The 26,503-nt window shown below is 59.6% G+C and overlaps 1 protein-coding gene across 26 annotated transcripts; it reads right to left on the bottom strand.

The window, feature by feature from the left end:
• Positions 1-867: 867 nt before the first annotated feature.
• Positions 868-24,539, bottom strand: LOC135580414 (uncharacterized). 26 transcript variants are annotated; one of them, XM_065074749.1, is made up of 21 exons: positions 24,364-24,498; positions 20,130-20,312; positions 17,176-19,560; positions 16,749-16,991; positions 15,423-16,044; positions 15,192-15,286; positions 14,972-15,063; positions 14,700-14,838; positions 14,344-14,535; positions 13,975-14,106; positions 13,695-13,772; positions 13,246-13,410; positions 12,971-13,092; positions 12,590-12,655; positions 12,341-12,479; positions 12,052-12,190; positions 10,015-11,767; positions 8,518-9,239; positions 3,771-8,128; positions 2,375-3,356; positions 868-2,228 (listed from the first exon to the last, which is right to left on the bottom strand). In XM_065074749.1, the coding sequence occupies exons 3-17, from the start codon at positions 17,548-17,550 to the stop codon at positions 11,643-11,645; spliced, it is 2,724 nt and encodes a 907-aa protein (XP_064930821.1). In that variant the 5' UTR covers positions 17,551-19,560; positions 20,130-20,312; positions 24,364-24,498; the 3' UTR covers positions 868-2,228; positions 2,375-3,356; positions 3,771-8,128; positions 8,518-9,239; positions 10,015-11,642. The 26 variants fall into 26 exon arrangements, with proteins under 26 accessions (XP_064930821.1, XP_064930824.1, XP_064930807.1 ...); XM_065074752.1 differs by lacking the exon at positions 24,364-24,498 and having other exon boundaries at positions 868-1,956; positions 2,096-2,228; positions 20,130-21,840; XM_065074735.1 differs by lacking the exon at positions 24,364-24,498 and having other exon boundaries at positions 3,771-3,882; positions 4,190-8,128; positions 20,130-21,840.
• Between the last annotated feature and the right edge of the window lie 1,964 nt (positions 24,540-26,503).

Raw genomic sequence — 26,503 nt, 5'->3', positions numbered from 1 at the left:
TCGGGGGATGTGGGGGGGAAACCGGCGGCTCCTCGGGCCGCGGCAGCAGCGATCGGGGGGTGCGGGGGGGAAAACCGGCGGCTCCTCCGGCCGCGGCCGGCACGTGGCTTCACCGGCACCGCGGCCGCGAGACCGCGCGCTGTGGGGCTGCGGGGCGGGTGTGGGGCCGGGGGCTCCAGGGGTCCCGCAGCGGCGGCCGTGGGGCGGGATGGGGCGGCTGCGGTGATAGCTGTGGGGCACTGAAGTGGCTGCTGTGGGGGCTCTGCAGAGGCGTGTCTGGAGCTCTTGCGGGGCAGGAGCAGGGCTGCTGTAGCGGTACCTGTGGGGCAGCCATAGGGCTGCCATGGGGTTACTTAGGGTCACGCATGGGTGGGGGGGCCGCGCGCGCAGCTGGGTGTAGCCCCACCCACGGGGGTGGGATCCGTGCTGAGGGGCGGGGACTGGGAGGACACGCCCATTAGGAGGCCCACCTGGGGGAACTGGGCAGGGGGTGGGGCCTCCGTGTGTCACACCCCCATAGGAGGAGCCGCTTGGGGTAGGGAGAACGACACGCCCAAAGAGGGCGTAGCTTAGGAAGGGAGGGGTGGAGCCGAGAGTAGAGTGGACTCTGTACAGCACGTGCTCTGAGGGGGCGTGGTTTAGCAGGGGCTGAGTTTAGGGGTGGAGCCGCGGGCGGGGCTTCGATGCATTATGCTGCTGGGAGGGGTCTGTAAGGGACACGCGCCTCGGGGAGGGCACAGACTGGCAGGGGCGGAGCTTGGACGGGGTGGAGTTGGGGGTCTGGCTTTCTCAGACCACGCCCTTGGAGGGAGAAGCCGGACTGGATAGCACACTGAAAAATTAAAATTAGCTGTTGTTAATCACATCTAGTTTGATGTCTTTTTATTTTAACTCAGAGGTAATTAATAGCGGTCATGTTTTTGCACAACCCCAAAAAAGCTGTGGTTAAATTCAGACTGTCATAACTGTTTTCTAATATTATTTTACATCTAAATATCTTTTAGTGTTCTGTTGGGAATCATTACTGCCTGGGAACTTTTTAATACCTCTGTTTATAAACAGCCACTACTTCGTGGTTCCTTTATACTTCTCTTTAAAAAAAGAAATGTAACGTTTTGACTCTGTTTGGTTCTGAGCTTTGTTGCCTCCCATCTCGTGGGTCTGTTATAATTTAAATACTAAACACTCCCGATCACTTTCCAATGCTGTTTAAAATCTAAAGCTTCCTCACTTTGTTTCCTATGCAGTCATTCGTGTCTGCGGTTTATTTCATAACGGTTGTTCAAATGAAGCTACCAATGACTCCACATTAGTTTTCTGCCTTTATCATTTAAAAGGAATTCCAAACAATGTGTTTTTTAAACTAGCATTCAGATTGGGAACAACTGCTGCCTAGTTCACCAAGTAATAGCTGAAATTAAATTTACTTCTTGCTCATGCCTATATAATTTCATCTATTTACACTTTAACATTTTTATCATTACATTACTACCAGGCGGATTAACTAGCACACATTATTTTTTATTGTAGATATAAACTAGAGGTTTTTTTCTCTACAGGTATTACTTCCAATTAGCGCTCCAGTATTTATATTCCACTCTTTTAAATTTTACTACATAAATTGGGGATTATTACTGTCTGCCTTGGAATTACCTTGGAATTTCCAGGCAAACCCACCGCAGCACCTCGACGTGTCAAGATTGTCGGTGCCGGCTCCGCCAACAACGCGTCCAGCGAACGCCGCGGTGCTGCCGGGGCTGCGGCAGCGCGACGGAACCGACCGGAGCGCGGGGAGGAGACTCAGCCCAGCAGGTACCACACGTAACGTGGAACACCGGGCGGCCCAACTTCATTTCAAAGGAGGAACACGCACACGGAGCACAAAGGATGCTGTTCTGCACGAGACGCGCTGTCCTTAGCAGCTGCACAGCGACGCTGTCTCTGTGATTGGGAGATCTGGTGGCAAATGAGGGAGCTCTGCACGTGGCACCTTTCAAACCTGCACAGAGTCACACTTCACCCCGCAGGTGACACCAGAAACTAGGAAGCCTCCAAAAAGAATTTACAGCCCCACACCCGAACCAGCTGCACTCACCTCCACCACCAATCCTGCTCTACACACACCTCCTTCTCCTTCACACACCCTTCAACAGCCAGATCCACAGCCATCTCCTCACGGTCATTCACTGCACTGAACGCAGCAGGGTAGGGGTGGAGGGGAGAGAAAGCTAAAGGAAATTTTTTAAAAACTCCCTGTGTTTCTTTCAGTGGCATTTTTGGCGTTATTTTTGTTGGGGGCCGGGGGACATGTTGGGGTGTTTTTAATTGAGGAAACTGCTGTTTCAGCCTGCAAGTGAAAACAAACCACACGCACAAGGCTGGACACGGTCAAAGCAGCCCCAGCTCGTTCCGCAGTCGCTGACAGCGCGTCCATTCAGCCGTCTGCCCGCCCTGACGCGCTCCCCCGGCGTACCCGGCTGGACACACACACGTGTGCTGGGGAACTCGGACCAGCGCTGCGGTCTGGGGAGGAGTGAAGGACGAACCAGAAATAGATACTGCAAGAATCCGTCTCTAAAACACTGTAGATCAACAACGACAGTTGTAAGTAGCAGACACTCTTCCTTTTCTCTCGGACTCTCACAACAGTAATAAGTAAGTCCTGAAGGATGGAAAACACCAGGATAGGCTGGGAACAACAACAAAGGTAGGTAAAAGAAGGTAAATGGGGGCTCTCAGGGGCCCCAAAAGACAAGCTCAGCTGTCCTGAGAGGAGCAGATGGGAATCAGAGGAGTCCTGAGGGGATTGGGGAGGGGGCTGTCCTGGTTTCATTAAAAAACAAGTTTCTCTTTCAGTGAATTTGCCTGTCAGCTAAAGCTTCATATTAGCTGCATTTTCCTGGAGAACCAGACACATGTTTTGGTAAACAATGCAATGGAATGCTTACTTGTTGATAAGGACAGATTCACATCTTGCAAGAGGAGCAACAAGAAACAGGTGACCAACAAACTGACCAACCGTGTATAACATCCCCTTCACATGAATACTTCATATAGAAGTGGCAGATCATGAGGATCTTGTCCTCTTTGCCCCTTTTCGTCCCTTCTGCTTATGGTGACATTAGGAGAGGACCTTGCTAGTCGTCCCTGCAAACTGAGGCCTACTGAGAGACTGAATCCAGCTCCGGTTGGCTGCAGAGTCCAGTCCAGGACTTCAGGTGCCGGCTCTGCAGTTGCTGAGACTTTCAGGATTGGTTTTGTATTATTTTCTCTACTCTTAATATAGCATTAGTAAAACATTGCCAGTTTTTCCAACTCTCTTCTCTGTGTCCTTCTTTCCCTCCGGATCGCCTGTCCTGAGTGGGAAGGGGGGAGAGGGAGGGGCAAAAGTGGGAAGTGGGGGGAGACGGGGTTAACAATACATCTGCCAGGGTTTTACTGTCACCCCGCAATCTAAACCCTCGACAGGGGCCAACAGATGGGGGTCCTGAGAGGAGACAAGAGGGGAAAATGAGGCCTCTGGGATGTGACAAGAGCAACTGGGGAAGTTTTGAGGGGAAGAGAGAAAAGAGGGGAATTTAACAGGGCAAAAGGTCAAACAGGCACCGTGATGCCACCAACGAGCCTGCAGGGACCCAAAGGCAGGCAGGGTAATCGCAGAGGAACTGGGAGGAAACGGGTTTCTGAGGGAACAAGGTGGCGAGTGAGCTTGTGAGGGGTCCAGAGGCAAAGGGATGTGTCCCGAGGAGAACAAATAGAGAGGTTCTTACTCTGAGAAGTTGTCCTTGACTTTGTTCCACCAGCAGCCGTCCTGCGGTCTCGGCACAGCCTGGGGATCCCTGACCCGCACCACCACAACCTTTAACAGCACATCGGGCTGCTCTAGAACCGCAATGACAAACAGCAAGTACTTCTCTAGGACAGCTTTGATGTGGGATTGTTCTGTTTTCTCTGCAACGGACAGGGAGACATTTCTCCTCCCCACAGTACCACTAAACACCCCACCCATGATAGTTCAGGCGTTTTGGGGCTGAAAGCCCCCATCTCTCACTGGCCTGCTCCTCCAGCAACATCATCGTCACCCCCCGAGTCCCCCCATTTATTCACTCAAAAAAAAAAAAGGTAGAAAAGGAAAACAGCCCCAGCGGGCAGCACATTACTTTAAAACGCCATTTACCTATGTACATACCAGAGCGCCCAAACATGGGGGGGCAGCGCCCCGAACAGCCGCAGCCACGTCCCACAGGCCGGCAGCCGCCCCCCGGCACGCTGGGGACGGAGGACGGAGCCGCGTCTCCCGCTCCGGCGCTGCTCCCCCCACCCGGGCTGGGGGGTCTGCTGAGCACGGGGCGGTCACAGCTCCCCCTCTGAAACACAGGAATTCCACATTAGAGTTCCGCGTTGGGGCGGCCGGGTGCAGCACCGCGCTGTGCCCGCAGCCTTTCCTTCCTTGTCCAATTTATACAACGGCCTCGGCTCCTCAGATTCCGCCAGGGCTGCTCTCCTCGCATTCCCACCAGGTGGTTCCCCAATCCCTTTCCCGCGAGCTAAAATACCCCCCAACGGGCTCTTGTGCAGAGCACCGCTACCGCGCCGTCCTCCCGTTACGCGTCACGCAGGACGACACGGCTCATCTTGTAACAGAGACAAGCAAGAACTACGAACGCTTCTAGCGGCACTCCACAGGCAATACTAAAACCTGCCCACGACGTACCGCCCTCACAAGTTGTGCTCCAGGTTTATCCCGCCCTCTCCAAAACAAAACAATTCCGGCACGCGGCTCAAGTCCGTCTAACGCTCAGCGCCGCGATCGGGACGCTCGGCCACACGGGCGGCTTCACGGCGCTCGCGCCCCTTGCACGCTAAAGCCACCGCAGCTTCCGCTGTAGGTTTTGGCGTTCGAGTGCACAGTCAGAGCCGAGGCCTATCCGAGAATCAAACCGAACTGCGGTACGCCTCACCGCTACGTACGGGGCCGGCTCTACACCGCGACGGAGCGCCGGAACAACCGACACCAAAAGCTGGCCGCACGAGCAACCACCGCACGCCTGTAAGGCGCTCGCAAGCCCGTGCGCGCTATCCTGCCTAAATTCCGTACCGCGACTTACGGACGCCCCGCGAGCGCGTGCCCGGTCCCGGCTCCCAGCGCAGAAAGACCCCTCGCCAGAGGTCCTCGTCCGTCCCCGCCGCGACGCGACCGAGACGAGGAGTCTCTCCAGAGAAACCCCCGGGGCGCGCCGACAGAGCCCTCGACTCCGCGGGCCCCGCGGCCGCACAGAGCGGGTCCTCCGGCCGCCTCGCCGGCTGAAACGGGGAAGGGAACGGGACGGCAGAGTCAGCAGCGCTGCTAAGCCGCACTCTTCACAGTATCACAGTATGTTTGGGACAGGAAGGGACCTCAAAAGATCATCCAGTCCAATCCCCCCATGGAGCAGGAACGCCCGGGTGAGGTCGCACAGGAGCACGTCCAGGCGGGTTTTGAATGTCTCCAGAGAAGGAGGCTCCACAAACCCCCTGGGCAGCCTGGGCCAGGCTCTGCCACCCTCACTGAGAAGAAGTTTCTTCTCAAATTTAAGCGGAACCTCTTGTGTTCCAGCTTGATCCCATTACCCCTTGTCCTATCGTTGTTTGCTACCGAGAAGAGCCTGGCTCCGTCCTCGTGGCACTCACCCTTTATGTATTTATAAACATTGATAAGGTCCCCCCTTAGTCTCCTCTTCTCCAAACTAAAGAGACCCAGCTCCCTCAGCCTTTCTTCATAAGGGAGGTGCTCCACTCCCTTAATCATCTTGGTTGCCCTACGCTGGACCCTCTCCAGCAGTTCCCTGTCCTGCTGGAACTGAGGGGCCCAGAACTGGACACAATATTCCAGATGGGGTCTCACCAGGGCGGAGCAGAGGGGAAGGAGAACCTCTCTCCACCTACTAACCACCCCCCTTCTAATCCACCCCAGGATGCCATTGGCCTTCCTGGCCACAAGGGCACAGGGCTGGCTCATGGTCATCCTGCTGTCCACCAGGACCCCCAGGTCCCTTTCCCCTACACTGCTCTCTAATACGTAATTTCCCAACCTATACTGGAACCTGGGGTTGTTCCTGCCCAGGTGCAGGACTCTACACTTGCCCTTGTCAAATTTCATCAGGTTATTCCCCGCCCAACTCTCCAGCCTGTCCAGGTCCCGCTGGATGGCAGCACAGCCTTCTGGCGTGTCAGCCACCCCTCCCAGCTTGGTGTCATCAGCAAACTTGCCGATAGTGCACTCTATTCCCTCGTCCAAATCGTTAATGAATATACTGAATAACATTGGCCCCAGCGCTGACCCCTGAGGCACTGCACTGGATACTGGCCTCCAGCTGGACTCCGCACCATTGACTACCGCTCTCTGGCTTCTCTCCTTAAGCCAGTTTGCAACCCACCTCACTGCTCTGTTGTCTAGACGAAGCTGTTCCATTACTTTCCCAGGGACAGAGGTAAGGCTGACCGGTCTGTAATTACCCGGGTCCTCCTTCTTGCCCTTTTTGAAGACTGCAGTGACATTTGCTTTCCTCCAGTCCTCGGGCACCTCCCCCGTTTCCCAAGACTTGGCAAAGATGACGGAGAGCGGTCCAGCAGTGACTTCAGCCGGCTCCCTCAGCACCCGCGGGTGCATCCCCTCCGGACCCGTGGATTTATGGATGTCCAGACTATTTAATTGCTCCCTAACCCAGTCCTCATCGACTAAAGCAAACTCCTCCACTGACCTGGCTTCATCCGGGGTCTCAGGGGTACAGGGCTCCCCAGGACGGCCTCCGGCAGAGTAGACAGAGACAAAGAAGGCATTCAGGAATTCTGCCTCCTCTGTATCTTCTGCCACCAGGACACCCACCCCGTTCATCAGTGGGCCTACATTGCCTCTGGTGTTAGTTTTATCTGCTATGTATTTGAAAAAGCTCTTTTTGCTGTCCTTGACCCCTCTCGCCAGCTGTAATTCTAGGGGGCCTTGGCTATCCTAGCTGCCTTCCTGCATCCTCTAACAGCAGCCTTATATTCCTCCCAAGTGGCCAGCCCCTGCCTCCATGACCTGCAAACTCTCCTCTTCTGCTTGAGCATACCCAACAGATCCCTGTTCAACCACGCAGGCCTCCTGGCTCCCTTCCTTGACTCCCTTCGTGTGGGGATGCTCTGATCCTGAGGTGGAAGAAGCAATCTCTGAATGCAACCCAGCTATCTTGGGCCCCTTTTCCTTCAAGCAGTCTTGCCCATGGGATTTCCCCCAGCAATTGCTTGAAAAGGCCAAAGTTAGCCCTGCTAAAGTCCAGGGTTGCAATTCTACTTGCTGTTCTGTTCCTGCCACCCAAGATGCTGAACTCCACCTTCTCGTGGTCACTGCAGCCCAGGCAGCCCTCAACCTTTCCTGCTTCGACCAGACCCTCCTTGCTAGCGAGGATGAGATCCAGCAGTGCACCTCTCCTAGTCGGCTCCTCCACCACCTGCATGAGGCGGTTCTCACCGATGCACGGCAGGAACCTCCTGGACTGTGGCTGGCTGGCTGAACGGTCCTTCCAGCAAACACCAGGGAACTTAAAATCCCCCACAACAACCAGGGCCTGTGACCGTGAGGCCGCTCTCAGCTGCCCATAGAAGGCCTCATCAACTTCCTCGGCCTGATCTGGTGGCCTGTAACAGACGCCCACAGCAGTGTCACCCCTGCCAGCCTGCCCCTTGATCCTGACCCATACACTCTCAACTCGCTCCTCATCCGCTCCTGGGCAGAATTTAGTACACTGTAGCTGCTCTCTCACATAGAGAGCAACTCCACCACCACGCCTGGCTGGCCTGTCTTTACTTCATTTGATGAGGTTAGTTGTAATCGTTTAGTTTCTCGCTGACAACACGTCTCTTAATTATTAGTTAAATACAAACTAAGCTCTCAGCTCCTAAACAACGTGTTACTTAACCTTCCGTCTCCCTCTTGTCGTGCAGAAGGAGCTAAAAGGTGAAAAACGTCCCCTCACCGCGCAGGCGGTCAGAAAGCATTTCCCTCACGTCAACCGGTTCCTGAGGGCCGCATCTTGTAGAACTTCACCGCAGCGTACGCTCACTCGGCAGCTTCTCTTCAAAAGCGGGAAGAGAAAACAGGGACAGGCACCTGAAAAAACAAGGCAGAGAACAGAGCAGCTGGGAACACCGTGTCATTCGCACGTGCACGTCCCACAAGCCCCCGAACGTGGGGGGGCTCCCCGAGGAAAACAAAGCGGGGACAGCGCCCCAAACAGCCGCAGCCCCGGCCCGCAGGCCGGCAGCCGCCCCCCGGCACGGCAACGCTTCCGGCCGACCCGAGAAGGGAGCCGTTCGTGCCGGCCGGTATCGACACCCCCCTTTTCCAGGCAGCTCGGAGAACTCCCTTTGCCAGCGTCGTCCTGGTACGTTTCCCTCGTCCGGCTGCTCTTGTCTGTACCCCGCGTGCACCATCAAGATGGTTTTCTAGGCACGTTTCCCATTGCCTCGTTCGCACAGAGCTTCTAAATTCGCTCTTACCTGTTCGTCCGATCTCGACAGAGCGCGTCAGCTCCTCGCGCCGCGAGGCGCCGCTGCTCTCCCGTCGCCGGTGACGGCTCCTTTGGACCCTAATTCTGATCGGGCTATTAATCTCCTATTAATTGCTTATCCTCTTTGTTACAGTTCCCTGACGTTGGCTGGAGGACACGGCCACCTGGGCTCAGAGACGCGGCTTCCGTACCGGTCTCGGTCCTCTCGGTGGCTGGTTTGACAGCGGCGCCTGCCAATTTATTGCCAGTTTCCTGAGCAGCGTTTCCCTTCTGAGGCCCGTTGCAACGCGTGACGGCAACTCTCCTAGCAACAGCACAGCTTCCAGCAACCGGAGCATCACGTTTAATCTGCCTCCCTTGTGCCGTTAATACACTTTATTCTTTTCAAACGGCTTCAAGGGCCCGCACCCTTCAAGAAACCTGCTTAGAATCAGTGCAGCCACTAATCTTCTTCTCTTTGCGTAACTCTACAGCTCACGCGAGAGCAATTGCTTCAGCTTTCTGGGCAGAAGTCCCTGGAGGTAAAGCTTTAGCTTCCCTTACCTGCTGGGCGGTCGGCACCGCACGCCCGGCTTCACGTACCCCTCGCTTTACGCAAAGCTGCTCCCACCGCTGACCCGGGAGGCTTCGGCATCCTCCAGCGGCCGGTCCCTTCAATCCGCTTCTGCTGTTGCCGAGCAACCGTGGGCCACCGACTGCCGGACGGATCCACTGAGGAAAGAAGCCGCGCCGAAAACGTTAGCAGGAGCAATATTTACATCGTTAAACGTTTAAGGAGGCACCGAGGGAGGGATGTCGTTTTCACACAAATGGGGACCTGACCCCCGTCGGGGGGACGGACACCGGCACGCACAGACCCGACCGCGAACCCCCGCGGCTCGATCGGCGTCTCTGCCCCCCCCCTTGCCGTGCGCTGCAGTACCCGAGTTTCGCCACAGGGCGGCAGCACCGAGGCGCGCCGCGGCACCGCGTTGGGGCGGCCGGGTGCAGTACCGCGCTTTGCCCACAGGACGGCGCCACTGAGACCCGCCGCGGCAGCCCCGGGCGAGCGGTCGTGCCGCGTTTCGCGGGAATCCCGCCAAAAAAAACCCAAAAAACAAACGCGACCAAACAAAAAAGCGCACAGAGAGAGCCGCGGCGCGAAAGCCGCGCCCGCAGGACACGGAACCCGCCGGGGCTCGCCCCGAGCTCCCGCCGAAGCGGCGCCACGCCACCCAGCCCGCCCGCAACCGCGCCTTAGCTCTGCTTGTAACCGTCCCCGCGACCGACGGGGGCTGCGCCGCTCCCGGAGGGGCTGCCGCACCGGGCACGGGCGCTGCGCCGGAGGGAGACGCGGCTCCGGACCGCACGCCTCCCAGCAGCTTCGCCAGCGCGGCCGTAAGGGCTGGGGGGGGGGGAACCGGAACCGAACGCCTCCGCGCCGCGCCGGCCCCTCCCGCTCCCCCCGTTCCAACGGCACGGTCACCCTCGCCGCTGCCGCACTCACCTGCCGCCTCTTTCGCCGCTCCGTTCCCCTCGCGCTCCCCCGCCGTCCCGCCGGGCTCCGCGGGCACCGACAGCCGCCGCGCCCCCGAGACGCCCGCGGCGGGAGGTCCCCGGCTGTCGCCTCCTTCCCCTCCGCCCTCCTGCCGCCTCCGGGGAACCTCACGAAGGGCGGCCCTGAGCCGCCCGCCTCCCGATGCCCGGGCGCCGGCCGCAGCGAGCGCTCCGCAGCCGCCCCGACCCCCGTTCCCGTTCGCTCCCGGTCTCCCCCCCCCGGCCCCGGCCCCGAGACACCGCGGACCTATCAGCGCTCGCGATTTGGGCATGCGCACTAGGGAGACTGCAGCACCCGCCCCTTGCCGCATCCCGGTTGGCTCCCCGGGACACGTCAATCATCTCCCTCTCCGCCTATCAGCGCTCGCAACTGGGGCATGCGCAGTAGGGACACCGCAACGCCCGCCTCTTCCGCACCATCATTGGCTGCGGGCGGCACGCAGTACCCAGCCCTCGACGCCCGCCCCTCCGGCAATCTGATAGGCAGACAGCATGAATTTGCCTGTCAGCTAAAGCTTCATATTAGCTGCCTTTTCCTGGAGAACCAGACACATGTTTTGATAAACATTGCAATGGAATGCTTACTTGTTGATAAGGACAGATTCACATCTTGCAAGAGGAGCAACAAGAAACAGGTGACCAACAAACTGACCAACCGTGTATAACATCCCCTTCACATGAATACTTCATATAGAAGTGGCAGATCATGAGGATCTTGTCCTCTTTGTCCCTTTTCGTCCCTTCTGCTTATGGTGACATTAGGAGAGGACCTTGCTAGTCGTCCCTGCAAACTGAGGCCTACTGAGAGACTGAATCCAGCTCCGGTTGGCTGCAGAGTCCAGTCCAGGACTTCAGGTGCCGGCTCTGCAGTTGCTGAGACTTTCAGGATTGGTTTTGTATTATTTTCTCTACTCTTAATATAGCATTAGTAAAACATTGCCAGTTTTTCCAACTCTCTTCTCTCTGTCCTTCTTTCCCTCCGGATCGCCTGTCCTGAGTGGGAAGGGGGGAGAGGGAGGGGCAAAAGGGGGAAGTGGGGGGGAGACGGGGTTAACAATACATCTGCGACATGGCGGCTGCGGGCACCCCGGGGCGGGGCACGAAGCTGCTGCGTCCCCCCAGTTCTGGATCCCCTGACCCAGAGCAAAGCGCAAAGCGCTCCCCTCCTCCGGCTGCCGACAGCCAGCCCGGCTTCTTACACAGCCCCCTGGTTCCCCCTCACCCCGTCCCCCCAGTTAGTCCCAGGGGTGTTTCTGAAGCCCATGGACACCTCAGCCCCACCCGGGGGCAGGATGGGCCTCTGCTGGCTCTGCCCTGGTGCCCACTGGTTTGCTCCCCGTGCTCCTTCTGGGGGGGCCTGGATACCAACTGGATCCACCTGGGCACCCCCAAAGCGCCTTTTTAGCACTTATTTTTCTCCTGAAAAAGCAAACACAGCGGGGCTTTCTGCCATCCTGCCCCAGGGACTCCTCTCAGACCACACCGGTGCTTGGTTTCCCATCGCCATTTATTGCAGCCGCTGCCTGCTCAGTGCCCGGGGCGGTGGGACCGGGGCCGGGACCCCGTCGTGCCCGGCTGTCAGGGGGTTGGTTCACGGCGGGGGGGCGGGATGGGCGGCAGCAGCTGCGGTGCCAGGGTGAAGCGTCTGGGAGACGAGACTGGTAGGTGCTGCAGCACGGCTGATCTCAGCGAGGAGCGGGTGCCTGGGGGCGAGGGGCAGGGTCAGCCACAGACACCCACCAACAGGGTCCTGCCCCCACCCTGAAGCACACAGGCTCTTGTCCCACACTGCCCAGCACCACCCCCCATGTGCCCCCAGCTCCCTCCAGCTCCACCACGAGGACCGGCTGCCCCAGCAGCCAGTGCTGCCCCCACAGCCCAGCCCAGACCCCAGACCCCCCTCCCACCCCGCCCAGCTGTGGGCACAGACCCGTCCCCCCAGACAGCGGGGTGTCCTCTGCCCCCCGGTGCCCTGACAGGGCCATACTTGGCCGGTTCCTGGAGGTCGGGGTGTCTGGGGTGGCCCTTGGCATTGTGGGCAGCTCAGAGCCCCCCATCATGGAGAGCTGCTCGTCCTGCTGGTTCCCATCAGTGCCGTCCTGGCCCAACAGCTGCATCGCGTCCTTCTGAGAAGGGGAGAGCGTGTGACCCAAACACGGGGCCCCGTTCCGCATCCCCCAGCAACCCTCCCCCAGCCAGCTCTCCCCGGGGAAACTGAGGCACGGATGGATCCCCCCACAGGCTCAGATCCCCCTCCCCACCTCTGTCATCCCTACCTTGTTGGGGCTGCGGGCACTGGGTTTGGATGGCCGTGGGGTGCTGGGCGGTTGGGGCTGGAAACGCGGGGGCGTGACGGTGTGTTGGCCTCCGCAGCTCCGCGGAACAGTGGGGTATCTACACTCGCCCGTCCGCTCCCTGTGGGACAGGACATGGGGGTGCTCAGTGCCCGGCAGGTGGCACCCCGTGTGTCACTCGACGCCAGGAGGGGTCGGGGGGTGCTCCATGTTCAGGGGGCAGTTACTCACGGTCCAGGTGCCAGCATGTTGAGGGGCCGGTCGCAGGACAGGCAATGGAAACCGGGCAGCAGCTGCCTGGAGGGGGGAGAAAAGGGCTGGGGAGCTCCTGGGGGGCACAGCCCCACCTGCACACCTGCCACAAAACGCCTCTGCACCCACCCCCCAAGACTGGTTCAGGAGGGCTCCTCCCGCGCGTGCCCCCTCATTGTGCCGCCTCTATCGCTGCGAAGCTGCAGCTGGCAGGAGCACAAGGCACAGCCACTTGCTCAGCATCCCCAGGGGCGCTGCCCACGTGGCTCCCACGCCAGGTACCACACCGGCACGAGCCGGGACAGCCAGCAGGAACAGGGCCAGCACTGCCAAAGCCACCACTGTCCCCATCGCACTCACTTCCTAATCCCAGCGGCATCGTCACGCTCTGCCTGCAGCGCCTTCTCCTGGAGCTGCCCGCTGAGGCTCTTCCACCGCTCCTCCTGCTGCTGCCGGAACGCCCCCAGCTCCCGGCGGTCCAGCTGTGGACGGGTGACACCCTCAGCCAGCTACCCCAGGATGGGACATGGCGGTCCCCTGGGGCACAGCCGGGAGGGGGGACCCTCGCAAGAATGCTGCCTTAGGCTGCCAGGCCCCCAAGGTGCCAGTTCTGCGTGGAGGGGACGAGCCCTCACCTTGCAGTCCATCTGTCTCTGCAGCTCTCGCTGGAACTGGTGCCAGCCCTTCTCCTGGCCCGTCACCCGGCTCGTCACCTCCTCCATCATCTTGGTCAGCCGCTCCTCGCACGCCTCAAGCTGGCTGCGACTGACTTTGTCAGCCAGGGCGGCTTTGTCTGCTTTCTAGCAACGGGGAAAGGCAGGAGAGCGGTGGGGACAGGATGCAGGGACAACGGGAGAGGGAGAAGTGGCTACGTGGTCCTGTTCACCCCATCACCCCCGTGGCGTTGGTCCCACCAGCCGAAGGGACTCGGGGCCACAGAGGGACCTGGCAAGGGACCCGCAGCCGGGCTGGAAATCCTCCCTCCCCCTGGCTGGTTCTGCCAGCCAGCACCCAAGGGACAAGGGGTGTTTGTCACCCTGCCTGGGACACCCTTGGCTGGCACCAGGGCCCCTCGAGCCCGTACCTCATCGATTCCCAGCACCAGCAGCTCCTCCTTGTCTGCTTGCTTCTTCTCCAGCCTCCCCAGGGCCTGGGACAGAGCCTTCCAAGGCAGACAGCAGCCCGTGATGCCACGGCAGGGTCGGAGCTGCCCCCCGGCCAGCCGAGCACCCCCTGCCTCCCCACCCCATCAGATACCTCCAGGAAAGGCATGGGGAAGCTGTGCAGGGCTGCGAGCAGGGTGGCAGGGGGACAGACCCCTTGGGGTCCCAGCCTGGGCTCTCCTGCGGGTTACAGCCACCCACCTTGATGTCATTCTGCTTCTGCTGACGATCCTGCTGGAGGTTTGCAAGGGCCGAGCTCAACTTCTCATAGTCCTTTTGTAGCTGCATGATGCTGGCCTGGAGGCACTTGAGTTGCTCGTCCTGCTGCAGGGACTAAGAGGACAAGGCGGTGCTGAGCAAGGGGGTGGCTGCCCCTCGGGGACAGACCCAGGGTATTTTGGCTGGTGGCCACGGGCCCTCAGTGCAAGCAGGACATTTGCTCCAAGGCTTTAGTTCCCTTCCGTGCTGCTGACTCTCACAAGCCAATTAGGGGGGCAGCGAGGGGCTCCCCCATGTTGAAATGTCTGAGGGGTCCTGGCAGCTCAAGCCCCCTACACCACATCTCCTTACCTGTCTCCTCCACTTCGGATGACTCTCCACCTTGCTGCCCGCCTTCTGGACCAGGGACTCCACCTGCTCCTCGAGCTTCTCGCAGCGCTGGAGGAGTTTCCCCAGCAGCACCCTGGTGTCCGGGCTGCAGACGTGGCACCCTGCGTGCTCGTGTCCCCCGCTCTGCGCCGTCGTCCTCGGCTCGTCCACCTGCTGGCAGGGGAGGAGGAATCAGCTCTGAGCCGGGCTGGATGCCGCCCACAAGCCCAGGTGCCGTGGAGGCTCCATGGCCCCATCCAGCCAGGGGACGTGGCCGGGACCCCGCCAGGACCCCCCCCGAGCCAGCGGGGGCTGGGAGCGCTGCCCCCGGGCCTCACCTCTGCCTGCAGCTGCTGTGCTGCCTCCATCACCAACTTATTCACGTACTTGGCCGCAAACTGCTCCAGCTCGGCCTGGGTTGGCTCCTGCTGCTTCCCCAGCTCCTTGCGCTCTGCCTTGACCTTCTGTCCCTTGGGCCTGGCCAGCGAGACGGGGGCAGGGGCAGGCTTAGCCTTCGTGGGGGTGTCCCTCGGCCCCCAAACTGGGATGTTCCCAGACCCCAGGCTCCCTCACAGCCCTGCAGGTAGGAAACCCTCTCCCATCCTTTTACCGCGGCTGTTGGGTCATCTGGCCACTGCCGTCTGCTTTCCTACCGGCTCCAGACCCCCTCGTCTTTCTGGGAGCATCCTCCACCTTGCTGATCTGGGAACGGCAGTGGGGGGGGTGAGGGCACAGCCCCCTGTGTCATTCTGGCACGGGGAGCCTTCAGCTGCCCCCTCCCTGCCCAAACTGCTGTCCCCACAGCCCCTCGGGGACTGCTGCCGGCTCACCTTCTCCTTCTCCCCGTGGAGGGCCCTGGCCATGTCCTGCAGGAAGGACACCTGGCACCTGAGGTCGGCCAGGATGCTGGTGATGCTCTGCCGGCCTAGAGGGACATGGTGCAAGGGGATGTGCTGTCGGTGAGGGGGTCTCACCCGTGGGGCCAGGCTCTGAGCATGACGAGCCCCTGACCCAGGGTGTCCCCACACCAAACAACGCCGCCAGCCCCCCCGTGCTCTCACCTCCCTTTGGGAAGAGCCGGCGCACGTCCTCAAGATCTGTGCTTTCTGCTTTTGTAGATTTAAGCTGCTCCACCTGTTCCTTCAGACCAGCGCAGAGCTGGCCGAGCTGCCCAACCTGTGACAGCACCTCCCGCATCTCCGACTCGTAGCTTGAGGTGCTGGTGGAGCCCCAGGGCTTGGCCGGCTCTTGGGCATCCCCTGGGATGGTGGCTTTGGAGCTGGAGGACCCAGGCTGCACCCCAGGGGTGGTGGTGTGGGTCCCAGGGGATCCTGCCTGCATCCCCGCGGTGCTGGCCTGGGCATCAGGGGCCCCTGGTTGTGTCCCCAGGGAGGTGCTGGCCTGGGTGCCCGGGGATCCTGGCTGCATCCCCGGGGTGGTGGCGTTGGCACCAATAGACCTCTTGTGAATGGAGGGAGCGCCTGACAACTTCACAGGGGTCGCTGGTTGCCCCTGTATCCCTGCTTGCATCCCCGGGGAGCCAGACCCTGCAGTCCCCTTGCCGGTCTCCATCCCAGGCTGTGTCCCACGTCCCTTTGGCTCCAGTGCTGAGCTCCTCCTGGCCTGGCTGTCCATGGCCACCTGGGTGGGCTCAGCGGGGGCAGACTGGCCCCCACCACCCTCCTGGGAAGAAGAGGCAAAAGGCAGCAGGTTTACTGGCAGCTGGGCAGCCTAGAGGACAGACCCCAGAACCCCCCGCCATGTCCCCAGTCCCCGTCCCCAAACCACCATCTTGCATGGCCAGACTCGTGTTGAAAACGAGAGCCCAAATGCAAAGTGATCACGGGGTCAGCCCGGCCATGGAACCAGAGGGATGGGATCCCCAGGGATGGAACCCCCAGCATCACTGCCCAGCACCCCAGCCCACAGGCTGTGCCCCGAGGCAGGAGGGCTGGTGTCCCCGAGGGAGCGGGGGACGCAGCCGCCTCCTGTCCCTGCGCAGCCCGGCAGCGTCCCGGGGCTTCCCCTGGAGCTGGGCGAGGAGAGGGACACCCGCTCAGATGTGGGAGCGGGATTTAAAGAGTATCCCCGAGTGAACTGGGGCACGAGGCAGAGGGACACTGGGCAGGGCTGTGCCTGGGGACCGCGGCTGAATTGCATGGGCAGAACTTTATCTCCCCTCCTGCCCCTCCCATGGTTCTGTTTTGAGGGCTCTCTAGTTCAAAAGTGCCTTAGCAACTCCTGGGACACCCTTCCCATCTTCCCTCCTGCTGCCCTTCACGCTGGTGACACCGATGGCCGTGGGGCAGGGGCACAGTGTGACAGGGCAGCAGGAGCGGGGAGGGACGAGGGCCCAGCTCCCTCCCGGGGCACCAGGGGATGCTCACCAGGCCAAGCGTCTCCTGGATCTCCTGGATGTCCTCCGCCAGGCCGGAATGCGCCTCCTGCAGGGCATGCATGTCCTCTGCCAGGCCGACATGTGCCTCCTTCACCTCCTGGATGTCCTGTTCCAGGCCAGAATGCGCCTCCTGCATGGCCTCCTTCATCTCCCGCACGTCCTGTTCCAGGCTGGACTGCGCCTCCTTAAACTTGCTGATCTCCTCCCACAGGTCCTGGAGCGAAGCCCTTTTCTGGGAGAGCGGGTGGGGGGTGAGCCCAGGGGAGGGTCCCTGGGGACCTGGGCCCCGCTGTGCTCTGCTGCGGGAGCTCGGGCTTAACCCAGCCCTTGGGCTGAGGGCGGCACGACGGCAGCGCGGAGCCCGGAGGAGGGGGCGTCTCGTGGGGGAGCACCCAGGGACCAGCAAGAGCATCTACCTTGGGGACATCTCTCTTCTCCTCTTCCGTTGTTTTTAGCATGGCCTCCTTGGCCACGGAGGAGACCTTGGAGTTGCTCCCGGTCCCCTCCAGCGTGTCCTTCTCATCCAGCTGCTGCTTTGGTTTCCAGAGGTGCTGCCCTGTGCCCAGGGCTCCATCCTCCTCCTTCTCCTGGCCAGGCTGGGCCTTGCTGTCCTGATCCTTTGCCAGGCCGGGGGTCGGGCTCTGCTCTGGCTCCAGGACAGACAGCTCCTGCTGGCCCAGCTGCCCGATGATGGCCTCAAGCAATTTGTGCAGTGCCACCAAGTCGACAACCCCCAAATGGGGTGTCCCCATGGCGGCGTTCAGCATCTCCAGCAGTCCACGTGTGGCCATCGCTGCTGCTCTGCCCGAAAACACTGAACTGGATGTGGGAAGACGGGAGCTCTTCTGTCCGGAGATGATGTTGGAGGGATGGGCAGCCAGCAGCCTTTCTCCTCCTCCTCCTTGCCACAGAAAGTGATCCAGTCACCAAACAGATCCAAGTGCCAAAAGCAATCCGAGTGATGAAAGTGATCCAGTCGCCAAACAGATCCAAGTTCCGAAAGTGATAAAACCACCAACAGCAGTTCAACCACCAGAAGTGGTTCAACCACCAGTAGCGATCCTACCACCAAAAGTGGTGCAACCACCAATAGCGATCCCACCACGAAAGCAATCCAACTGCCAAAATGAGTCCACCACCACAGTGATCCCACCACGGCAAGTGATCCCACCACGGCCAGTGACCAAATGGGCGAGGGGCACAGGTGACAGGGGACAATATAGTGTCTCTGTTGCCTGGCAACAGCCGCCCCAGGAGCCAGCGGGCGCCGCCCTGGTCCTTTGTGATGAAGTCACCCACGGGATGGGAGATGCTGAGGCTCCCTCCTGCCTTTCCCACTTTACCACCTACAATGCAGCTGGTGACACCTCAAATGTTGTGGCAGGTCACTGCAGCCCGTGCCCAGATTCAAAGTACAATCAGACAGGTCATGGGGAATGAAATCTCATTTCACTCAATTAAATACCCTCAGTTTTAATTGCAGAAAGAATGGCTTTATCCGTGTTGTGCACTAAATGAAACTCTCCCGACGTCTCACCCTTTCCTTTCCCCATGGCACAGTTGGCCTCGGAGGCGATTCCCCTTGGCGGCAGATGTGCAGCGACTGGCTCACGAGTGCACCAGCACTGGGAACCTGGGCTGAAAACAAGGTCAAAGTGCCTGGTTTAGGACGCCTTTCCCTGCGGTTCATCAAGCAGAAGGGTGTCTTTTGAGAGGGAGCTGTTCTGAAGGGATTTCTTCTGCCTCTCTTGACCGTTGGCACGAGCCAGCGGCTGCTGACCAGGAAATGTGCTCATCGCTTGCTCCCTCAAGAACACTGCTCTGGCCTTTGCAGCTGGAACGACATAAACCAGAGGATGTTTCCTGTCACCTCTGCAAGAAGGTGGTTCAAATGCAAAGGCTGATCTTGCCCGTAAGCAGCACAAACTGCTCTAGAGACAGCTCTTTGCTGGGGATGGAGCTGCGAGAGAGGTTCTCCAGCTGGCACGGCTGCCTCCCTTTTGAAACACGGGCAATCTTGTGCTGGGAGTCCCGTCCCTCAGCCTCATGGCTCTGACATCTCCTCTGATGCTTCAGAAACGCTGCTGCTAGCTACACAGCCATTGCAAGATCCTTTTGCACTGAGAACTGAAGCTGCTCCACAGCTGAAAGGGAGACCCCAACACAGAAAGCAGGGCTGCCATGATTCCTCTGAGAGTGAACCCCACATCCCAAAGAAAGCCGGTCCTTAGAGATGGCCAAGTTTGGAGCAGCGCTGTCACACGTGAGCTGCGAGTCACACAAGGAAGAGTTCCAGGGGACGGAGCGTGTCCCCAGATGGTTTTTGCCAGCGCTGACTGAGGAAGAGGCGTCCTGTCCAGGGACCTCTGCACAGACATCTCCAGGCAGAGCAAGACACCGGGGGGCAACAGCCCCTCTCAAACCCCAGTTTTGCACCCCAAGTGGCCGCACGGCAATGGGCAAGCGTTCATCCCGGGCCAGAGATGCTGGCTCCAGAAGTCATGGCTTGCTCCTGGGAGGGTCTTCTTGTGTCAGAACCTCCTGTGTTTCGCCACGCATTTTTCACTGTCAATGACTTTCATTTCTTTTCCCTCTACGCTCTCCTCCACTTTTGCCGTGGAGAGCAGATGCCAACAGTCTATTCCAGCCTTATGGGATCTTGCAGACTTCTCCTTTGCTGTCTGTGGTGCTGGTGATTGCCTTCTGCTGCCCCTGGTTCATGTTGAAGATTAATTCCTGGCAGACGCGGTTGGTGCTGCTGAGCAACACTCTTGGCTTTGTGCTAGTGCTCAGTAGGACACCTACAAGGAAGCAGGTGTCAAAAACCTCTCGGTTCTTGTGTTGAATGGTGTTGTGAGGAATCATTTAACTTCTCATTTTCATCGTGAGCTCCTGGGGTTTTTGGCAAGACTGGCCTCAAAAAGGGCCGGGTCTGTCCGGGGGGGAGGTGGGGAGGGCACTAAATTCAGCTCAGTGCTCAGAAAGCAGGGGCCGTGCCGGGAACCGCGAGGGGCCCGGCCAGCGCCTCGTGTCCCGGGGGCCCTGCCTGACTTTCTGTGTCCTAATGGGGTGCGAAGTGGAGCAGGGGACAGGGAGCCGGGTGAAGAGGGTCCTGAGGGACCCCAAAACTCTCCCCACCCATCGTGCTGGTCCTCATTGCATCACCTCATCCCTGCCCGGGGCAGCTGGCATCAGAGCAGTGTCCCCTCCCCAAACCCGCTGCACCCCAGCGCTCTAAGCACCCTGGATGGTCCAAACTGTTCTTCGCAGCCCGAGCTGGCCCTGCCTGGGCTGGAGATCCTCCCCAGGCAGCCCCCACGTTCTGGGGGTGCCACCCAGACCCTGCAGCGCTGGGTACCCCAATACCCACCAGAGCTCGGCTTCGAGCATCCCCTGGTGCGGGATGCACCCAGATCTTCAGTGATGGGGAGTTGGCAGGTTGGGACTCCAAAAACCATCCATGGCCGATCTGACACCCCCGCAGATGTGCACCCCCAGCAACACACCGGCCACGCCGCCCAACTTCCCCGACGCTCTGGCCACGTTCTCCAAGCTGCGAACCCCCGAGAGCCACAGAGCAGCATCAGCCCCATCACCTCCATGGCCTGTGCCCCCGGGAGCTTCAGTCCCTACTGGGCTTCCTCACCCACAACCCCCAGCCCGCCTGGCTGCCCCCTCCTCACCCACCGCCCACGGCCTCCACCACCCCCTGCCCCCCAGAAAGCCACGGCCACCATGGACAGCCAGAGACCAGACTGGGTTGGCGGAGGTGGGGGGGTCAGGGGGGTCCCAGGCCACGGTGTTGGGAGCGGGGGCTCCCCTGAGAATCGCACTGGAACAATTTTCTAGGTATTATTTCTAGGGTGGGGGGCACACACTGCTGGGGAGGGCACTGGCCCTTGAGAGCCTCTAGATGGTCTTTTCTCCCCTCATTTTTTAAAAATATATATTTAATATATATAAATCTAGAGAGAAGGAGCAGCAGCACAGGGGTGGGTGCTGGGTGGGGGGGGTTTCTTAACGCCCCCTCCCACCAGCATCGCTGCAGCGGGGCGGGAGAGCGAAGGGGACGCAAATAACGAAGAAATCAATGGCCAGAGGCAGCTGTCGGCACCCAGGTCATGGCTATGGGGGCACCCTGGATTGGGGGCACACAGCCGCTGGGCCCCCTGCCTCTGCATGTCCCAGACCCCTGATGAAGCCCCCAAAGCAATCCCCTCCTCCGGCTCCCATTACCCTTTGTCCTATCATTGTTTGCCCCCGAGAAGAGCCTGGCTCCATCCTCACGGCACTCACCCTTTATATATTTATAAACATTAATGAGGTCCCCCCTTAGTCTCCTCTTCTCCAAACTAAAGAGACCCAGCTCCCTCAGCCTTTCCTCATAAGGGAGGTGCTCCACTCCCTTAATCATCTTTGTTGCCCTACGCTGGACCCTCTCCAGCAGTTCCCTGTCCTTCTGGAACTGAGGGGCCACAACTGGACACAATATTCCAGATGTGGTCTCACCAGGGCGGAGCAGAGGGGAAGGAGAACCTCTCTCGATCTACTAGCCACCCCCCTTCTAATACACCCCAGGATGCCATTGGCCTTCCTGGCCACAAGGGCCAGTGCTGGCTCATGGTCACCCTGCTGTCCACCAGGACCCCCAGGTCCCTTTCCCCTACACTGCTCTCTAATATGTAATTTCCCAACCTATACTGGAACCTGGGGTTGTTCCTGCCCAGGTGCAGGACTCTACACTTGCCCTTGTCAAATTTCATCAGGTTATTCCCCGCCCAACTCTCCAGCCTGTCCAGGTCTCTGGATGGCAGCACAGCCTTCTGGCGTGTTAGCCACCCCTCCCAGCTTGGTGTCATCAGCAAACTTGCCGATAGTGCACTCTATTCCCTCGTCCAAATCGTTAATGAATATACTGAATAACATTGGCCCCAGCGCTGACCCCTGAGGCACTGCACTGGATACTGGCCTCCAGCTGGACTCCGCACCATTGACTACCGCTCTCTGGCTTCTCTCCTTAAGCCAGTTTGCAACCCACCTCACTGCTCTATTGTCTAGACGAAGCTGTTCCATTACTTTCCCAGGGACAGAGGTGAGGCTGACCGGTCTGTAATTACCCGGGTCCTCCTTCTTGCCCTTTTTGAAGACTGCAGTGACATTTGCTTTCCTCCAGTCCTCGGGCACCTCCCCCGTTTCCCAAGACTTGGCAAAGATGACGGAGAGCGGTCCAGCAGTGACTTCAGCCGGCTCCCTCAGCACCCGCGGGTGCATCCCATCCGGACCCGTGGATTTATGGATGTCCAGACTATTTAATTGCTCCCTAACCCAGTCCTCATCGACTAAAGCAAACTCCTCCACTGACCTGGCTTCATCCGGGGTCTCAGGGGTACAGGGCTCCCCAGGACGGCCTCCGGCAGAGTAGACAGAGACAAAGAAGGCATTCAGGAATTCTGCCTCCTCTGTATCTTCTGCCACCAGGGCACCCACCCCGTTCATCAGTGGGCCTACATTGCCTCTGGTGTTAGTTTTATCTGCTATGTATTTGAAAAAGCTCTTTTTGCTGTCCTTGACCCCTCTCGCCAGCTGTAATTCTAGGGGGCCTTGGCTATCCTAGCTGCCTTCCTGCATCCTCTAACAGCAGCCTTATATTCCTCCCAAGTGGCCAGCCCCTGCCTCCATGACCTGCAAACTCTCCTCTTCTGCTTGAGCATACCCAACAGGGCTGCCCGGCCCGGCACACGCTGGCATCGCACGGTAAAGGTCCCCGGGCCCTTGACCCGCGCCAAGGGCGCGGTTCCTGGACGGCCCTTGCCCTTAGCAGAGCTAAACCCCCCGTCCCTGCCATTCCCGGCCCCTTCCCAGCCCTCGCGCCTCCACTTAGCTTTCAGAGGGCCGAGGGACCGAACCCATCTTCGGCAGAGGAAAACGCCACGTGCGCCAACGGCCGTCTTCCCGCGTCGCCGGGTTCCTCTTCAGCGCCTGCAGGAGCACGAGAAAGCACGCACTCGCTAAGCCACGCCGGCACACGGCGCCGCGGGGCAAACGCCGAGTCCGTCCGCGACACCCACCTCCTGCTGAGCTCCAGGGCGGTCCGGTCGGCGTGTCCTGCCGCTGGCGCCGTCACAAACCCTCAGCGCTGGTGACGCCTACGACGGCGAGAAGCAAAAGAACTGTAGTGCTTGGGACAAACCAGGAAGTTGCCACTTTCCCCTTCGTCACTGTTCTGGTTTTGCTAAAAAAAAAATTTCTCTTTCAGTGAATTTGCCTGTCAGCTAAAGCTTCATATTAACTGCATTTTCCTGGAGAACCAGACACATGTTTTGGTAAACCTAGCAATGGAATGCAAACTTATTGATAAGCACAGATGGACATCTCGTGAGAGGGGCGACGAGAAGCAAGTGAGCAAGAAACTGACCAACTGTGTATAACATCCCATTCATGTGAATACTTCATATAAAAGTGGGAGATCACGAGGATCTCGTGTGCTTTTCCCTTTTCCCTTCTGCTTATGGCCGACATTAGGAGAGGACCTTGCTAGTCGTCCCTGCGAACTGAGGCCAGTGACAGACTGAATCCAGCTCCTATTGGCTGCAGAGTCCAGTCCAGGACTTCAGGTGCCGGCTCTGCAGTTGCTGAGACTTTCAAGATTGGTTTTGTATATTTTGTATTATTTTCTCTAACAGCAGCCTTATATTCCTCCCAAGTGGCCAGCCCCTGCCTCCATGACCTGCAAACTCTCCTCTTCTGCTTGAGCATACCCAACAGATCCCTGTTCAACCACGCAGGCCTCCTGGCTCCCTTCCTTGACTCCCTTCGTGTGGGGATGCTCTGATCCTGAGGTGGAAGAAGCAATCTCTGAATGCAACCCAGCTATCTTGGGCCCCTTTTCCTTCAAGCAGTCTTGCCCATGGGATTTCCCCCAGCAATTGCTTGAAAAGGCCAAAGTTAGCCCTGCTAAAGTCCAGGGCTGCAATTCTACTTGCTGTTCTGTTCCTGCCACCCAAGATGCTGAACTCCACCTTCTCGTGGTCACTGCAGCCCAGGCAGCCCTCAACCTTTCCTGCTTCGACCAGACCCTCCTTGCTAGCGAGGATGAGATCCAGCAGTGCACCTCTCCTAGTCGGCTCCTCCACCACCTGCATGAGGCGGTTCTCACCGATGCACGGCAGGAACCTCCTGGACTGTGGCTGGCTGGCTGAACGGTCCTTCCAGCAAACACCAGGGAACTTAAAATCCCCCACAACAACCAGGGCCTGTGACCGTGAGGCCGCTCTCAGCTGCCCATAGAAGGCCTCATCAACTTCCTCAGCCTGATCTGGTGGCCTGCAACAGACGCCCACAGCAGTGTCACCCCTGCCAGCCTGCCCCTTGATCCTGACCCATACACTCTCAACTCGCTCCTCATCCGCTCCTGGGCAGAATTTAGTACACTGTAGCTGCTCTCTCACATAGAGAGCAACTCCACCACCACGCCTGGCTGGCCTGTCTTTACTTCATTTGACGAGGTTAGTTGTAATCGTTTAGTTTCTCGCTGACAACACGTCTCTTAATTATTAGTTAAATACAAACTAAGCTCTCAGCTCCTAAACAACGTGTTACTTAACCTTCCGTCTCCCTCTTGTCGTGCAGAAGGAGCTAAAAGGTGAAAAACGTCCCCTCACCGCGCAGGCGGTCAGAAAGCATTTCCCTCACGTCAACCGGTTCCTGAGGGCCGCATCTTGTAGAACTTCACCGCAGCGTACGCTAACTCGGCAGCTTCTCTTCAAAAGCGGGAAGAGAAAACAGGGACAGGCGTCTGGAAAAACAAGGCAGAGAACAGAGCAGCTGGGAACACCGTGTCATTCGCACGTGCACGTCCCACAAGCCCCCGAGCGTGGGGGGGCTCCCCGAGGAAAACAAAGCGGGGGCAGCGCCCCAAACAGCCGCAGCCCCGGCCCGCAGGCCGGCAGCCGCCCCCCGGCACGGCAACGCTTCCGGCCGACCCGAGAAGGGAGCCGTTCGTGCCGGCCGGTATCGACACCCCCCTTTTCCAGGCAGCTCGGAGAACTCCCTTTGCCAGCATTGTCCTGGTACGTTTCCCTCGTCCGGCTGCTCTTGTCTGTACCCCGCGTGCACCATCAAGATGGTTTTCTAGGCACGTTTCCCATTGCCTCGTTCGCACAGAGCTTCTAAATTCGCTCTTACCTGTTCGTCCGATCTCGACAGAGCGCGTCAGCTCCTCGCGCCGCGAGGCGCCGCTGCTCTCCCGTCGCCGGTGACGGCTCCTTTGGACCCTAATTCTGATCGGGCTATTAATCTCCTATTAATTGCTTATCCTCTTTGTTACAGTTCCCTGACGTTGGCTGGAGGACACGGCCACCTGGGCTCAGAGACGCGGCTTCCGTACCGGTCTCGGTCCTCTCGGTGGCTGGTTTGACAGCGGCGCCTGCCAATTTATTGCCAGTTTCCTGAGCAGCGTTTCCCTTCTGAGGCCCGTTGCAACGCGTGACGGCAACTCTCCTAGCAACAGCACAGCTTCCAGCAACCGGAGCATCACGTTTAATCTGCCTCCCTTGTGCCGTTAATACACTTTATTCTTTTCAAACGGCTTCAAGGGCCCGCACCCTTCAAGAAACCTGCTTAGAATCAGTGCAGCCACTAATCTTCTTCTCTTTGCGTAACTCTACAGCTCACGCGAGAGCAATTGCTTCAGCTTTCTGGGCAGAAGTCCCTGGAGGTAAAGCTTTAGCTTCCCTTACCTGCTGGGCGGTCGGCACCGCACGCCCGGCTTCACGTACCCCTCGCTTTACGCAAAGCTGCTCCCACCGCTGACCCGGGAGGCTTCGGCATCCTCCAGCGGCCGGTCCCTTCAATCCGCTTCTGCTGTTGCCGAGCAACCGTGGGCCACCGACTGCCGGACGGATCCACTGAGGAAAGAAGCCGCGCCGAAAACGTTAGCAGGAGCAATATTTACATCGTTAAACGTTTAAGGAGGCACCGAGGGAGGGATGTCGTTTTCACACAAATGGGGACCTGACCCCCGTCGGGGGGACGGACACCGGCACGCACAGACCCGACCGCGAACCCCCGCGGCTCGATCGGCGTCTCTGCCCCCCCCCTTGCCGTGCGCTGCAGTACCCGAGTTTCGCCACAGGGCGGCAGCACCGAGGCGCGCCGCGGCACCGCGTTGGGGCGGCCGGGTGCAGTACCGCGCTTTGCCCACAGGACGGCGCCACTGAGACCCGCCGCGGCAGCCCCGGGCGAGCGGTCGTGCCGCGTTTCGCGGGAATCCCGCCAAAAAAAACCCAAAAAACAAACGCGACCAAACAAAAAAGCGCACAGAGAGAGCCGCGGCGCGAAAGCCGCGCCCGCAGGACACGGAACCCGCCGGGGCTCGCCCCGAGCTCCCGCCGAAGCGGCGCCCCGCTCGCCACGCCACCCAGCCCGCCCGCAACCGCGCCTTAGCTCTGCTTGTAACCGTCCCCGCGACCGACGGGGGCTGCGCCGCTCCCGGAGGGGCTGCCGCACCGGGCACGGGCGCTGCGCCGGAGGGAGACGCGGCTCCGGACCGCACGCCTCCCAGCAGCTTCGCCAGCGCGGCCGTAAGGGCTGGGGGGGGGGGGAACCGGAACCGAACGCCTCCGCGCCGCGCCGCGCCGGCCCCTCCCGCTCCCCCCGTTCCAACGGCACGGTCACCCTCGCCGCTGCCGCACTCACCTGCCGCCTCTTTCGCCGCTCCGTTCCCCTCGCGCTCCCCCGCCGTCC

The sequence above is a fragment of the Columba livia genome, chromosome 10, assembly GCF_036013475.1.
Source record: "Columba livia isolate bColLiv1 breed racing homer chromosome 10, bColLiv1.pat.W.v2, whole genome shotgun sequence".
Lineage (NCBI taxonomy): Eukaryota > Metazoa > Chordata > Aves > Columbiformes > Columbidae > Columba > Columba livia.
The sequence above is the reverse complement of the archived record's forward strand: the minus strand, read 5'-3'. Positions and strand labels throughout refer to the sequence as shown.

Bases quoted from the DNA above. Each gene is read 5' to 3' on its own strand.
- LOC135580414 (XM_065074753.1), bottom strand. From the start codon at position 17,550: ATGGCCACACGTGGACTGCTGGAGATGCTGAACGCCGCCATGGGGACA. The intron at 16,992-17,175 runs GTAGATGCTCTT...CCGCTCTCCCAG, and splicing joins AGAAGAGAGATGTCCCCAAG to AAAAGGGCTTCGCTCCAGGA. The intron at 13,093-13,245 runs GTGAGGGCTCGT...ACCCGTCCACAG, and splicing joins AGAGACAGATGGACTGCAAG to CTGGACCGCCGGGAGCTGGG.